This window comes from Platichthys flesus, chromosome 19 (genome assembly GCF_949316205.1).
Source record: "Platichthys flesus chromosome 19, fPlaFle2.1, whole genome shotgun sequence".
Taxonomy (NCBI): Eukaryota; Metazoa; Chordata; class Actinopteri; order Pleuronectiformes; family Pleuronectidae; genus Platichthys; species Platichthys flesus.
The window spans coordinates 11037159-11053422 of record NC_084963.1 but is presented as its reverse complement, the minus strand read 5'-3'; the positions used below and the strand labels follow the sequence as shown (position 1 = coordinate 11053422).

Below are 16264 nucleotides of genomic sequence, written 5' to 3'. Positions count from 1 at the left end.
ATATCATTGTAAGTTAAATCATGTAAGGAATATGATGAATCAGTAAAATACAAAATGGGCTAATACTATAATAGTTATACTTATGAACTCATCGATTATAATTATTTGTATTTAAAATGGAGTGTGTTGGAATATAATACAATCCTCTCTATCTCCTGTAGTTATTAATCAAATATACACATTTATTAAAATATTTACATTGAAGCCTAACTCACGTGCTCTGGGGCTGTTTTCTGACCAGCTTTGCCGCACCCAACATAGAGCCCCTAACACTACATCTCCCAGCAATGCTTGCGGCCCATGGCGGAAGTGTCGTGCCTGAGATACTTATAGAGCCGCTTCCCAGGCAGCTGAAATAGACCAATGCGTAGCGGGGGTGAACCTGCCGAGGCAGCGATGGGACCAGCACGGAGACCTGACAGCCTGCGCCGGAATTTAGGCTGATCCGCATCCCATCGCGCCGGGAGGGTCGAACGGGTGTACGTGACTTCATCCCGGCTGATCGTCCCGGTCCCGTCCCGTCCCTCCGGAGGCGTCATGTCTTTATTCATCCCCACATTTACGCATGGATCCGGTGGCGCTGAAGTTGACGCGGCGGTGTCCTGTGGATGTTGCGATGCTCCGTCTCCAACTCGCCTAGGTGTGGGCGCTCTCGGAGGGGCTGCGTGCCTCCGTGTGCGGGACGGCGAAATAGATGATAGTAATAATTGTGTGGCAGAAGGAGCGCGGCTGAAAAGCAGATAAAGGAATTATAAACCTCTCTGTGGGACCGAGGGGCTGGGAGAGCCGCTGGAGACAGTCTGCTGCTGGAGACTTTCTGCTGAACTGTTTTATAGGTAGACTTCTTTTTTTTAAGCATGTTTTTTTTTTGGGGGGGGGGGGATCACAGTCCATTAACCTTTAATCCGCACATGCATTTACGCAAAAGACGCCCTTAAAGTATTACACGTTTCCCCCCCGTGATGAACTGAGGCTATTGCGGATTAAATGGACACTGTGCGAGCGTAACATCTCAGCTGTCATTCATACATGTCCATTTTTTTTTCAAGTTCGATCCCTCGCCAGATGGATAAACTGTAGAGCTTCAACCCTTAGATTACATAGTTCAGGAGCAGCCCTATAATGTAATACAGAATCCCACAAAGAGCAACGAGACGCCAAGATGTAACATTAGTAGGTTTTTGTTAATTATTTAGCGCGTAATTATCCAGAACTTTTTTTCCTTTTACGCACACCTCTCCAATGCATGGTCGGCAGAAGGTCACGTCTTTCTGCGACAGAGTAGGCAGCGTGTAGGAATCCTTGACTTGTATCATGACAGCATGAAGCATCAGTGCACGGATAAGGAAAGTTCTTGCATCATGCGCTTGTTTGATGAAGTTGGTTTTACGCACCGGAAAGCATGCGGTCCACAAATATGAAGACTCGCTGAGCCCGTCTTCTTCTTCCTCTTCTTCTTTTCTGTTCTGGATCCCAAATGCATGGCTTTTTACGAGACATTGCTATAAATCATTTTTTTGTTCCGCCGATAATTTTTGGGGGGGTGATGAGGATCCAACTGAGGTGATTTTCTTCTTGCTGTGTCCCATGCGTCTTTCTCCTCCTCCTCCTCACCCTCCAGACCTCTGGACGTTGTTGTGGATTGTCTTGCTGCGTAATGCGATGGGCTGCATCCAGAGTATCAGGTGTAAGCCCAAGAGTTTCCGAGACAGTGTCATCGTCCTGGAGGTGAACACTTGCATCGATTCCAACCCCACCAGCATCGACGAGTCCAACAGCGTGGTCCTGCGCTACCGAACGCCGCATTTTCGCGCACACGCCCAGGTCCTGGTGCCGCCTGTGCCCTGTCAAGAGACGTGGACCATCGGTTGGATTCAAGCGTGCAACCACATGGAGTTCTATAATACGTATGGAAACAAAGGGATGTGAGTATCATGGCTCTTTTCTTTTCACTATGTGAATACTCCCCTGGGATGAATAAGAAATATTGAGACATGAACATAGGGTTAATGTTTGGATACTGAACTACAACACCAACGATATAAAGCCATCTGAGCTCTGATGGGTTCATTAGCTGAATATGCCACCTCTTATAATAGCAAGAGTGGCTTGTTACATTTTAAAAAGTACTTTATAAAGTTATTGTATCGGAAATGTGCTTGTCAGTGAAAGACATCCATAGCTGTTCTGATTTTACTGAAAGTCTTAGTCAAATGTGATGCACGGCTTTACATAAGAAAAAAAAACTTTACATAAGAAACAACTTTGCAGTAGCAAATAACTAATCTACCCATCACTTGGACATTAATCGATTAATACTGATCGAAAAGTTAAAAAAGGCGGTCTCCACATCACCAGTGACATTTTCATGTGTTGGTTTGACTCAGAGGTTTCAGTTCACTGTCTTATGAGCAAGCAACAGGCCCCTTTTGAATGTTGAAACAGTTATTGTCTTGACAAATTATGCTCCAAAGAATAACATGATAATTCATTATTCCCAGTGTAGCCTGTTAATATAATGTTGATTTATTTATTCAAATACTCTATAGACACACAGTGCTTACAGTGCTTTAGTTAAAAAAAACAGAAGTAAGGCCACTGAATTGGAACACAGAGTTGCTGATATTAGAATATGCAGATAAAAAAGTTCAACCAGTTCAGACACAAGTAAAAGAAAGCCAACTTAAGATAACGATTGCCAAACTTCTTAAACTGATTGTTCCGAACACTAACAGAAAACCTTTTTTTAGGGTAATTTCACTGCTTGTGAAACTTCCTGTTTCCATATGACTAAAGTTCAATGGCTGTGTGAATGGCTCCAAAAGTAAAATCCTCTTCAGTAGTGAAACTAGTCTGCAGTTGAATCTGAGCTGTCCAGCCCCGTTCTGGGCGCCGTTTTAAAAATACTACAGACGTTGACGTCTGTTTCCAGTAAGTTATCATTTGTAGAAAAGGAAGATAAATGGACTTCTCTGTGAGTGCACTTTAATTCCATCTGCAGCTCTGCTGTGTGCAGTATATATGTTGGCTCATGGCTTCATGCTCTCAGGCAACCCAACAGATAAAAGAGCAGGATGTTGGGCCTCTGCTCGTCAATACAGTTATATTTGAACTCGTGGTTATCTATAAGACAAACGGCTACGAATGCAGCTTTAAAGTACATTTATGACACCAAATATTAGCATTTTATGTCCCTTTTTATTTCACCACCGTGTGCGTGTTGCTACAAATGCTCCACAAATAGCATTCATCTTACATCCAATAGTTAACCACAAGCTGACAGGCCCCCAGAATATGCTTTATCTGTAGAAGCTGGAGCAAAGGATGTTTGAGGGCTGCACGTCTAAGATTAGAGACCCAGTCCACTCCCACTCCCCTGGCTACCCAACCCCATTACGGCCCCACACATGTGAGTGTGAAGTTAGTGTCTCAGAGGTCGGTCTGATCGATTCCTTTTGTCAAATGAAGTTGTACTGTTTACAGTAACAGTCTCTGTCAACCAAAAATGACAGAATATGCTTTTATACTGAATGAGAAAATGTAGTTATGCAGATAGGAAATTCAGAAATATGACTAAACATTGTCCAAAAGCATGTCTGGTAAGTACAGACAATCCCAGTGACACAGAGGAAGGGTGATCCTAAGTTAGACGTAACCAACATGGATGTAACAGATGCAGTATATATATAGATAGTACTACACTGTATATAGGAGTGTTGGAATGCACCCACCCACCTTTGCCGTAGTGTCTACAAAGGCAAATCCCGTCTTCATGCAGAATTTACATTATTTTGTCTGCCGCTGTAGCTCATGCACCCCAAAATGCAATTCATATATTATTATATTCCCTATTTTAAAGTGAGTGTTTTTTTGTAAACAGGCATTTACACATGCTGATATGTATAGTCCACTGATATGTGTAGTGATTAAATGAGCTCTGCTGTGGTTCTATACAGACGCAAAGGTGCTAAAAATAGGGGATGTTGTAGAAGTGAAATGAGACAATTAAACAGCAGTTAAAGCTACGACGTATTTTCAAATGAAAGTTAACGGAGTTCATTAATTTTGCACACAAAACTTACTGCCAATGGACTTGATGTGGGACAGTGTGGTATTAACTCACTCCCTCCTGGTGAGGATGAAGCCTGCGGTAGTTGATTGATTGATTGCATTGCACATTTCTTGACAACTTCTCCTGCAAATTTGATCCAGTCTCTTGAGTCAACAGAATTCAGTTAGTCAAAACCATTTGCCCTTGGCATGCAAATGTATGTTGTAGCAAAGCTGCAGAAACCTAGAATGAGCTGTTTTCCACTTTGCCATCGTTCAGTCAGTAGATGCACTCTCAGGGGTAACTACAACCGGACGTTTAGGTGAACAGGAAACTGTTGCAACCACATACGGCACCTTCTTTTGTTAGATTAACTCAGATACACTTATGATCCACATGTGTTGATCTCCTCTGATTCTGTTCTTGAAAATAAGGTACTCAACTCTATCGCTGACATAAGTACATATTGTTACAGTTTGGGCTGATTTCACCTTCGCATTCACGTTACTCGTGGCAGGAGATCTTTTGTCCTCATGCACATTCAAATGCAACCTGTAAGTTCTTGTTACAGCAAACTCAGTGTGCATTTGTATAATTTTCCTTCAGCGATCATTTATTTTTTCAAATTAGTTGAGCTAATCCACAGTCCCTCAAAGACCAACGCCCTGGCAGCTACACCCCTTGTTATTTGTACTAGAATTCTCGCAGCTTTCAGGCTGACGACCTCAGGTGTCATACTGAAAATAAAGTCCAGTCATTTTTTTTTAACAAAGTGACTGATTACCTGGCCTCGGTCCCAAACACTCACACCGCAAGCTGAAGACACAGACAGGAAGTGAGCCACAGCTCTGCAGCGCGAAACCGAGTCGTGAACAAAGTCCCTCGGCAGCATTGTGCCTGTGTGCAGCCACACTCTGCTCGATGGGCCTTTTATTGGAACGTGGTGAATGTATATTTTCAGTTTCATAGCAATTCACATACAAGAACAGGTCACGGTCTGCCTGACATTTATTGGTGGTTTGGTGTTAAGCATCCAATGGAAAGTAAAACCTGAATTAATAAATGTTCATGATAAAGTATAATGAGCTTCTGAGGCCATGTTGTCTGCACAGTTGTGCTTTCGAGGGTTTATGCCACCGACTGCTTTAAATTGTTTTTTCCGAGGCATCAGCTCCAGAGAATTCAGTGATTTTTTCTTTGTACGGAACAAAAATGTACATGTGCACACGCATGCACACTTGCACCTTCACACACAAAATAATGCATGCATTGCTAATCTGGCCCCCTGGGTGAGTACTTCACATTGTGAAGCGGGTCATGTAGGCACTAAGGCTAAGCCATGTGGCCGTGATCACACTGTTATCTCCTCTGCTCTGCTGGTCCTCAGCATTGGGGAATGAAAGGTAGCCCCTCTCCCGCAGTGGACAGAAAATCGATAGGTGGACCGACTTTAGGTACCAGGTCACTCGATCTGTTCAGTGACGCCCGCCGTGCGTGTCACAACATTTTATTGCACAGTATTTTTTTCACAGCAGTTTGAAAAATGGTGGAGAGTTGAGTGTGAGGCCTTGAATTGACTTCTTGAGTCTGTCTTGTGTTGATGGATCAACAGCAACAGCAATAGGGGGATAACAGAGATGCAAATGCTCGGCTGTTTATACAGGCTTGGTTTTTACCTCAGGAATCACTTGGTGTTGTTTACTCTGTCAGAGCTAAACCGTTTTGAGTAATCTGGCATCGCCTCTGGCAGCAATAGATGTTGATATCCCTAGAAAGTTAAATGACAGGTCAAGAAATATGTGGGTGAAAGATCAAAAGCAAAGTAGTATGGCACTCACTAGAACCTATGTCTCCACCTAATGCCCGAAGGATCTTTAAAAAGATTTCCGGATCCTAAATGGCCAATTTTAGATCCAAAGGACATGTTTAAAACAATCTGCTTAACTGGTTGTTCACCAGTGTTTCATACAGCGTCAGTCATTTTTGATGATGATTTTTGAAGTAATCTCACTAAGCAGTTAATAGCTATCAGCTTCAACTCTAATGACTCCTTTTCAACGTCCAGGTCAAGTTGGGAGCTGCCGAACCTGCGTGACGGAAAGATCCAGGCCATTAGCGACTCGGATGGAGTCAACTACCCATGGTACGGCAACACCACAGAGACCTGCACCGTTGTGGGCCCCACCAAGAGGGACAGCAAGTTCAGCGTTAGCATGAACGACAATTTCTACCCCAGCGTGACCTGGAGCGTGCCAGTCAGTGACAGCAATGTGCCTCAGCTCAGCAGCATCCACCGTGACCAGAGCTTCACCACGTGGCTGGTGGCCATCAACCAGGCCACCGCAGAGACGGTCGTCCTGCAGACAATCCGCTGGAGGATGCGGCTCTACATCAAAGTGGACCCGGACAAGCCTCTGGGTCAGCGGGCTGTCCTGAGCGAGCCCGTGATCCAAGAGCAGCCCCAGATCCTCGGCAAGAACGAGCCCATCCTCGCCAACGCCATGGTCAAGCCTAACGCCAACGACGCCCAGGTACTGATGTGGCGGCCAAAGAATGGTGACTCCGTGGTGGTCATCCCACCCAAATACTGACCTGTTTCACTGACCAGGCTGGCCTTGGATACTTCAACCGTATCATCCCTCTCGATTTGTTCTCTTTTGTTTTGTTCCTGCTCTTCACCAGCTCTCGCCGCTGTCGCCCTTCGTTGACATTAATGTCCGTCTATTTTTCGCCTCTTTACTCTTTTCTCTCTTCTGTTTTTAAAACGACGGACGGAGAGAGAACCAGGCAGAGGGAAAGGCTCTGAGAAAAAGACCAGCTGACGCTACAAGGGCAGGGGGATGTACTTTTTAAAACTGGAGTGAACAAACTGCAACCATTCTACCTTCAAACTGGGTCGGGTCTCACTGTGCTAAATGAAGTCACTGACGAAATGAAAAACAAGAGTATTTCTTGGTTTTTTTATTTTGAACATTTTTATATTGTGGCTGTTTGGGCCGAGCAATGCAAGGTTTGTGAGTGTGGGTCGAGTTAGAGTATTTACATGACCATGTTTTCGCACATGCTCCATACTTGGATATGCACAAATGTTGTGTTAAAAATACCAGTTGTGTTTCTATTTATGGTTGGGAGAGAGTGCATTTTGTTTTTGTCTGTTGCTGCCGTTGTGTGTTTCACATGGGAAAATGCATTGGTTAACTGTAGATTTTAGTAGTTTTTCAAAAACAAACAAACATGCAAGACATTCAATCCATGCTGCCTTAAGTTTACATCGCTTTCCACTGCAAACTTTTTCGCCTTAAACTAAGTGCAATGCAGTAATTTGCTCATTTGTCCCATCTCTTCCAGACTGCTGGTGCTGGCCTTTGTGGGTTTAGGACAGGAGATAAATCGCGTCTGACATTTGGGATTTTGTTGCATTTACCTGATAAATGTATTGTCGGACAAGTACAACCAGCAATATGTGTAGAAGCAGTTATAGAGTTGTGTGTTTTGAGTGCATTACACAGCAAAAGAGATACTATGTGCAGAAAAACACCTGTGAAGCAAAACCCTGGTCAATGGCACTGAGTACATTAAACTATGCGTGCAATAACAAATTGAGCAAAAAGGTTCTTAAAAGCACTCCTCAATTAACCTCATTCACTTTATTCTCTTCCGTGGGAGCTGTTGCTTTCAACATCCTTTCTCTTCATCCCTCCATCTCAGGGCCCCTTTTCACATCCTCCCCTTTGTTTTTCATCCACCCTGTGGATTGTTTGTCAAAACTTTAAATTAAAAAGACATGGGAAATAACTTTTAATCCCAGCAGTCCGCTTTTCCCCTCACGATCATCCACATTATATTTATTATTGTTGGCAGCCTTTAAATCTTTAAAACTGCGTCTCACGTAAATGGTCTATTATTTGGCACTTCTCCTCATCTGTAATGTTAATCTACAACGATCTACAATCTATTCCTCCTCTCACTTCTCGTCTCCCATGTCTTTTCTTCCCCTCTTTCCTTCTCTCACTCTTTATCTGTTGTGGAGGCTGAAAAGCAGAACAGGAGCCGGGTGAGTTTGATCCCGGCTGCTCGTTCGGCATATAGATGACCCACTTCTCTGCCCTGCCAGTTGTAGTTCTCGCAGCGGAAACGTGGGGCCTGTCTCCCTTTATTTTACAGCCAGTGCACACACACTTACACACAAATGCACACACGCACACTAAACAAACAGCTCTGGTCTGCAAAATACCAACATTTAACAAAACATTAAATGTTCATCCTTGGGCATGGCTTCAGATACAAAACATAAACATCTATTAATGAAAACCTTTGTTAGAGGTTTTCATGTTAAAAGCCAGTTTTAAAGGCTCTAAGTTACTATGAACATTTATGCAAAGTTTCCTTTGTTTTGGCTCCAGTATAAAAAAAAAAGCATCAAAGATTTGTAAGCTGCTGCTTCACTGTATTAGCATCTCCTTTCTGCGGAGTGAACAAAGCCTTCAAACTCGGTTCAGAAAACCTTTCTTTGAGTGTGACTTCACTGTGTAGTACCTTGGTTTTGCTTATATCTCCACCAGGACTTTAAAATCATACATAGAGTAATACTACTTTAAGTGTGCATTTGTGCAAAGACAACAAAAATTGCAACAACCATTGGAACATGTCTGACTTCCAGTATAACTCTAATGGTAGCTCGGTAGAATGACAAACTCTAACCCGAACCCGGGCTAAAGGCTCCACAGACTTCCATTCAGACTAATGACGTATACAAGTCAAATAACATCCAGCTGAACCAGAGCTCAAAGATCAAATCCATCCATGCACTCGCTCTCTCTGTGGACATTATAATTACATTGTAAGCCCACACATGGCTTCATCAGGCACTGCTCCTGCAGCCCGGCTCATGTGCTAACCGTGATGCCCTGCGCACCGGGGCAGAGTCACGTGGGAACAACAGTGTTGAATGGAGCCGGAGAGAAGAGGTATGAGGCTGGTGAGGGACTACTGTCATAATTAGATCTGCAGTGACACACTTACACGCCCTACATGGACTGAACCGGGCCGAGTGGCGCTGTGAAAGGCTAGCTGGAGTCATGGGTGAGATGTAAGCGAGGTCAAAGAGCAGAGGTCAGGGGTCAACGCATCTGAGGCTGCCACTGTCCTAAACTGGGCCGCAGGCAGTCGAGAGGTTGCGGCGGAGTGAATATGTTTCTGACAACACATTGTGTCCGCTTAGAAAACAACAACTGTGTCCTGAACTGCCACGTAATGTCTTCATCCGACCTATGGACACCACAGAGGGTGTATCTAAGTGTAATATAATTAAACCTTGACACGCGTTCCCAACGTGTGTGTGTGTTTTCATGCGAGTTGTGTGTTAAATCCCATTGGAGGGGATTTAGAAGGGATGAGTTTCACTTATGTACTTCTACTGTTGTTGGGTCATGACACACACACACACACACACACACACACACACACACACACACACACACACACACACACACACACACACACACACACACACACACACACACACACACACACACACACACACACACACACACACACACACACACACACACACACACACACACACACACACACACACACACACACACAGAGGACAGGGTACGTCCTTGTCATAAAACAGGGATCGAGAGCTTGGACGCAAACACACACAGAAACCCCCCCGAGGGGAAAGGAGCAGGCCTGGTGCGGTATCTGATTGTCACAGCAGTGTCACATTGGCAGAGTGTACTCAATTATCAGCCCCGCACGTGGACGGTCTGAGCACATGCATATGCTTCAAAGCCATATGCACAAACACACCTGTATGCTAACAAACAGGGAGTGATGTATGTGGTTCTCCAGAGGATTAACTACAGTAACGACGTTTTTTATATAAAGAAGAAGGGGAGGAACCGAGGTCACAGAGTGGGGGTGCCAGTCAACGATCAGCAGCGTCTGATGTTGATGGAAAAGGCCAGAATCGCCTCCTGTGCGCGTCAGTTAACTTTGCGTTAATGATTTTAAATTCAGAGAGATGTCACAAATGCAATACGCTTCCGGAAATCAGCCACAGAAAGATAATGCTGCACTTTATTGGTTTTCCAGTATGGAGCACACAAAGTGCCAAAACTGGACAGCTCCAAAACTGTGCAGTGTAATATTGTATCATTTGAAGTTGTGAATTAAAAAAAAGCTCTTGGCACTTCATGATGGGCCTAATTTAATCATTAAATGCTTTCAGTATATTTGTATTTCCTGACAAGTATCACAAATGCAAAATGTAGCCATTAGGGACATTATTGGTGGTAGCGTTTTCTGCTTGTACGGCTGTGCCAAGCGATCAGACGCCTCCTCTCCTAAACCCACACCTTTACAGTTCTTCTGCTGTTCTTCTTCTTCTGCTCTTTATTTATTGGTTGACCCCTCGTGAGACAGTAACCTTTATTTAAACCAATAAATAATCCCTAGTTCACACTCAGGACCACCTGCCTTCATGTCCTGATATTTATTATTGGTTCAATACCATTAAGGGGGAAAAAATGGATGTTCCACAGGTCAGTTCATCTCACTATTCTCCTTATTTAGGAAAATAAACAATATAATTCAGTGTCTGAAATACAACCTGACATGGATACTTCGAGCAATTATGTTTGTTTTTTCATTTTGTTTGGTTTGCTTTCTGGAAATAACGGCACTGAAATAGTTCAAGCAGTGTGTTTGTTTGCTCAGCTTTGACTTTTAACACCAATACTTGAAAATGGGTCAGTTCTGGCAATTATTTAAAACTGTGAAAATGCACAACATTGGGGGAAAAAAAAAAAATGTTACTTTTTTCAAGAATGAATAAAATGAACAAATGTCACCAGTCGTCTCTCCTCTTTTTTCTTTGCAAAAATTTGCAGATTCACCTCAATGAGGTAGTTATTTGTTCACTCATTTCACAATATACGGTTTTCCAATTTATAAATGCATTATTTTCATTTGCTCCATACAGATTTATTAGTCGGCTGTAAATATCACTTGATATGAGCTTTTCAAAGACATATCAATAATGGCTTTTATGTTTGCTGATGTGTAAACTGTTGCTTTCATTAATTCAAGTTCTATTTTTATTTACATTTGTTAAATGATATAGTTTATGGTTAAAATGTAGAAATTCATGGTCATGTCATACGGGTTTAAAAACGACATCATTACAATTACTTTTTTACCTAAATGTCGGCTAATACATCGGTAGCGTACATTTTTTACCCAATATCGGTATAAGCTCCTAAAAATACACATTGGAGGGTTTTTTTATTGGCCCACTTTACTGGTCTAAGTTGTTTATCCAAACTGATTCCAACAAAGACTTTCTTTGCTGCCCGGTGGACACAAGAAGTCACATTTCCTTTTTTAGCACATCTGCTAGTTTCATCTCTATATGTGTCACTCCAGGGAGATTTCCTCATCAGGCATGTTGGGCTCATTCGACCTGCAAACATCAAAAGACCAGAAACCAGATGAGCCAGAATAAAGAAACGCTGTCTAAAGTGCTGAATTCAAAAAATCTTGAAAGCCTGCACGTTTACAAAGAGGCCAGAGGCGACACACAGGCTGCTGAGCACAGTCAGTCAGGAGATTTCTATGGCATCAGAGGGGATGTCACTGCTCTGTATGTGCCTCTTTTTCTTAATGGCAGCGATTGAAAGCAATACAAGAAGATAGAGCAGAGTGATGGAATGAAGCCATTGGATAAAATCAAGGGAGGGGACATAAAAAGAAACACGCAAAGAGAACAAAATAAAAATGCTTCAGAAAGTCAGGTTATGAATAAATTCGTGGGAAAACTTGAATAAACAAGTGATTGTGCTGGGTGCATGTGGAGGCCCGACATGTCACTCACACACTTATTTCTTTTCCCTTCAATTTTCAACTACCTATATTGCAAAATATTATTATACTGCATGTAAATCTTCTAAATGTCAGATTTTACTCGTGGGAGAGCTGAATAAATAAATCTCTTGTAGCTGATGTTGGCAACCCCTCTACCAGTGAGGAATTAAATTACTTGAAACTCATTTAATTTGTTGACTGAATTTATACCTTTCTCAAACACACAGTTCAAATTGAGTTTTGACTGGGAATATCCTGTTTGGGGTATTACTATTGGCTCAACAGTTTATTCCATGAAAAGAACCAAATCTATCTGTAAATAATGTGTACATTAATCTTTAAAAAGTTACACTAACACATAGTTTCATTCAGAAAAATGCTTAACGATTTAGCTGTTAACTATAATTTTTAGCAAATGTTACTCAAACAGGAATATTGCATTTGCTGGGAGCTATTGTCTGTTATTGTCTATTGTTTGTGCAGAATAATAGACATTTATGCTAGTGAGGAATGACAGCATGGGAGAGTCATTTGCATGGTTGTCAGAATGAAGAAATATATATTTAAATATATACTAAACAATGATATACTTTATCAAGCTAAATAGCCAGTAGTAGAAAATTATTTTATTGTTTTGCATATTTTCATCCCATGAAACAAAGATTCCTTATTCCTTCATATGTTCTACGGTTGATATTGACGGGTTGTGTATGACCCTGATTTGTCAAATTTATATGCGTAATCTCATCAAAAGGGACAAAAGGAGTTATCAGAAAGATTAAATGGCTTAAACTCACAGCATCGGAGCTGCATCACACAAGATTAGAGATGGACAAGGGAGCAATGACTACCTCTCCGGGGCTACGGAGCCTCTTTGTAGCGGCACACAGCCACTGGGTCAAACAAATAAAAATGTGTGCCTCTGAATCAGGTGATTGAAATGCAAGAAGGGTGCACAGGTAATGCTGAATGGCTGTGATAGCAGGAGGAGGAGTCTCCTTTCAACTCCTCTGCACTGCACCTCCGTTATAACTCCCAGAGGAGTTCTCAAAGGATTACAAAGTGCTCTTCTGGGTTTTTGTATTTTCACCTCATCGCCACATTAGGCATGTAAATAAGGGCTTGAAATTAATCTCTAGTCTACAGCGTGAGCAGCAGGCAGACATTTCCTCCCTTAGCACCAGCTCAGAGAATCACCACATATAAATATATATATGATGGCGGACATTGGCTCACACATTTTTTAAAACAAGCTTGGGATTTAGCCACTTGTGGCTCTAATGAGAACTGTGAAAAGTCCTTTCACAGTGAATCTGTGGGGGAAAGGGAGGCTGATATTATTCTTGGTGTTAATGGCTGAGTCCAGCAACTCATCCGGATTCGGTTCAGGACCCTACAGCCTCAACCGTCTATTCTATCCTGGTCACATTCCTGAGCTGCAAATTCACAGCTATATTTATATGGCTCAGAGTATGTTGCAGTGTCTCGCTGGCTGCAGACGTCCACCTGTCCCTATTTGTATTTCCAAATAATGACTTCACGACTGCATGGGCTCCTGTTAAAATTCAAATGGTTGCCACTGTTAGGACTTGCAATAGCTGTCTATCATTCTTCGCAGCAAGTCCTCCGAACCAAACAACCACATAGATCGCTTGTCCCCCGTGCCCTTGACCCTTCGGAGGGCAGACATACCAGTCAATACCGGGGCTTATCAGCCACTGATCCACAGAAAACTCCTGGCAAACTCCTGGCTTTCATCTTTATCAGGATGGACCTCCGAGTGACTATGCAAACTAATCTCACCTACTCGATTTTCAGAGCTATAGATATACATGCATGGAAGTACAATTTCACCTTTGTATTTTCCACATTCAGCGTAGACAACTAGAACAGACGCCGGAGTAGTTATTCTAGGGTCTCTCTGTTCCTGAAGGTGGGGCGTGTAGTCAGGCCCTCCATGTATTTTCAGGAGCCTTCATTGGGGGGGGGGGGGGGGATTATGAACCCTCGAGGTGTAAGTTAAAAAAGGTACACATGGCTGTTATGGTTTAGAATTATACCAGTATTATAAGACAGTCTTTTATTTCCAGACGTTTTGTAGAGGTCAGTTAAAGTTAGTAGGCCCTGTCCTAAGGTAGAAGTTAGATTCTATATTTAAAGTTGGAAGTGAAACCACAGTGATGCCTTTTCACGCAGGGGTCTTATGGAACCTCAGGTCCTTTTAATATTCAATATTGGAAATTAATAAATTAAATGAGTAGAGTGGAAAACACACCTGTATGAAACTAAACATTTTCTGAAGATGAGGATAAAGTCAAGGATTGAATACTTTGTGAAGCCACACTATTGTCTGTATGTCGGAGTGTGATTAGAGTATGATGAAGCCACAACCTGCACCATGTTTGAAACCATGCTTGCTTTTCGAGGATGTAGTATCCTGTTTGACCCTCCACCAACACAAAAAGGACAAACTAATGACCAACAAAAAAGCTTCCATTACACAACATTGTCAGGATCAGGCTCAGGGTTCCTGCAGAGTTCAACAAGTTATTGTATAAATTATTACGTTAATAGAGTTGGATAAATGACAGAAATGGGTGCATCAATTAAGTTTTGGACACTTTGTCATTAAGAGACGATGAGTTTACTCTCATGGACAAGTTAAATAACTAAACTATTTTTCATTACAGTATGCTTGATCAAATATTTAAAACTAATTGTCAACTGCACGTTTTATTAAAGACCATATTTTTTTATTTATCATGATAAACATTTTTGAAGTTGAATATGTACGTATCATTTATATGTATATAGTTATTTACCGTAAAGTTTATGGGTAATCTGTATACTATCAAGCCTCAATCACATTTCTTTGGCATTAGTGTTTAGGAATTGTCATTTTTGTAACTCCCCGATATTTGCATACAGGGGTACTTATAGGCAACCTTTATTTGCCGTCAGTGTAATTACAGCATTTGATGTCGTTGGATCCCACGTCTCCCACATACAGCTTTTGTGATAAAAGCCAGACATCACAAGCTCCTGCTGAGGGAGAGCATCCAAAGCCTTTACACAATTATAAGATGATGAGAAGTTTGGTCCATAATTAATGCAAGTCAATATGGAGGCCTTCACTCACAATAACAAAACTTAAAAACTAACCCTAACCCTTTAATATGAAACTATTAACTAAAGATTACATATAATGCTCTTCAGTCGTTCTTTTCTCTAGTGCGTTACATGGGGCTTTTTTGTGTACCTTAAAGATCTACAACAGCCCGAATTAAAGCGAGCTCCTCTCCTCAACAGAAAATACTTCTTAGTAGACCGGCCAAAACTTCAGCCTTATCGTGATGTGACATCAAAATGCCCCACATACAATATAATAATAATACATATACACATCTAGCAGCTAGTCTGGTAAAATCCAGGTAAAGCAAGAGCAGAGGTCGACATTTCCTACACTTGCTAGAAGTTGTTAAACTGAAAAGAGGAGCTGCAGCAATGGACAGAATGAGGAAAGTGATGCGTTTTCTGAACATTAAAGAACATAAACCTTTTCAAGCATTAACAGAAATCTTAATTATGACCCTGAATGCGAGCATAATATGATTCCTTTGAAAACAATGTATTGAGTCAATACAAAAGGCTGCCGGCATGACAGTATCATCAATCGCGTTTGGATATTACCGATGTTAAAGCTCAGAGTGCACATGACAATGATTCCTACTGTATCCAGCCAGTAAAACACATCTGCTGACAGCAGCATGCATTCAAATTCTAGATGCTTGCTTTGTGAAATGGGGAAAGCCCAGGATTCAGCAAATAATAGCATTAACCACAGTAAGCATTAACTAGATTCAATGTGAAAGACTTGAAAACTAGATGTTGATGAAATCCTGAGATAACCACGTCTCCTGTTGCAAAACAGACGTAAATTACATAAAGATCCCGGTAAACCTGGGTGACGCAGGACTTTAAAGTGTTAACCTCAAACTGGAAGCAGAGAATGCTCACCTGAGTGGGGAATTTAGAGCTGACGCCGAGAAGCCAGCTGCGGCTCGGCTCTTACACTTAAAAAAGAAAAGCAGCTTTCGTGGCCGAGGCTGCGGTCTGACCTCAAATGCACTTTAGTGAAAACAAGTGAGGGCTTCTCACATCAGTGGTGCAAGAAGCTTGGAAAAAGAAACATCACTGTCCGCAATAGAGGTCTCTCATTAGGACAACTTGATTAAAGAAAAAATGTTAGTGTTAAGTGGACGGGTTGATAAAAGCATTTTTATATCAGTGCAACATATCCTGTGTGTATCGGGTGTCACAAATTCTCACTTATTATGGATT

At 42.0% G+C, this 16264-nt stretch overlaps 2 protein-coding genes across 5 annotated transcripts in view; one reads left to right on the top strand and one right to left on the bottom strand.

Moving 5' to 3' along the window:
- Positions 1-97: 97 nt before the first annotated feature.
- Positions 98-10883, top strand: fam78ab (family with sequence similarity 78 member Ab). Of its 2 annotated transcripts, XM_062413595.1 has the most exons (3): positions 99-836; positions 1622-1925; positions 6117-10883. In XM_062413595.1, the coding sequence occupies exons 2-3, from the start codon at positions 1663-1665 to the stop codon at positions 6640-6642; spliced, it is 789 nt and encodes a 262-aa protein (XP_062269579.1). In that variant the 5' UTR covers positions 99-836; positions 1622-1662; the 3' UTR covers positions 6643-10883. The 2 variants fall into 2 exon arrangements, with proteins under 2 accessions (XP_062269578.1, XP_062269579.1); XM_062413594.1 differs by having other exon boundaries at positions 98-1925.
- Positions 10884-11097: 214 nt separating this feature from the next.
- The window catches only part of nup214 (nucleoporin 214), a 36509-nt gene continuing 31342 nt past the window's right edge, over positions 11098-16264 (bottom strand). The window contains exon 36 of one of the 3 annotated variants that reach the window (XM_062413590.1): positions 11098-11522. In XM_062413590.1, the coding sequence (XP_062269574.1) occupies positions 11477-11522 (46 nt within the window). In that variant the 3' untranslated portion in view covers positions 11098-11476. The remainder of the gene's footprint in view (positions 11523-16264) is intronic. The other 2 variants (XM_062413591.1, XR_009924764.1) reach the window with 2 other exon arrangements.

Bases quoted from the DNA above. Each gene is read 5' to 3' on its own strand.
- fam78ab (XM_062413594.1), top strand. From the start codon at position 1,375: ATGAAGTTGGTTTTACGCACCGGAAAGCATGCGGTCCACAAATATGAA. The intron at 1,926-6,116 runs GTGAGTATCATG...TTCAACGTCCAG, and splicing joins ACGTATGGAAACAAAGGGAT to GTCAAGTTGGGAGCTGCCGA.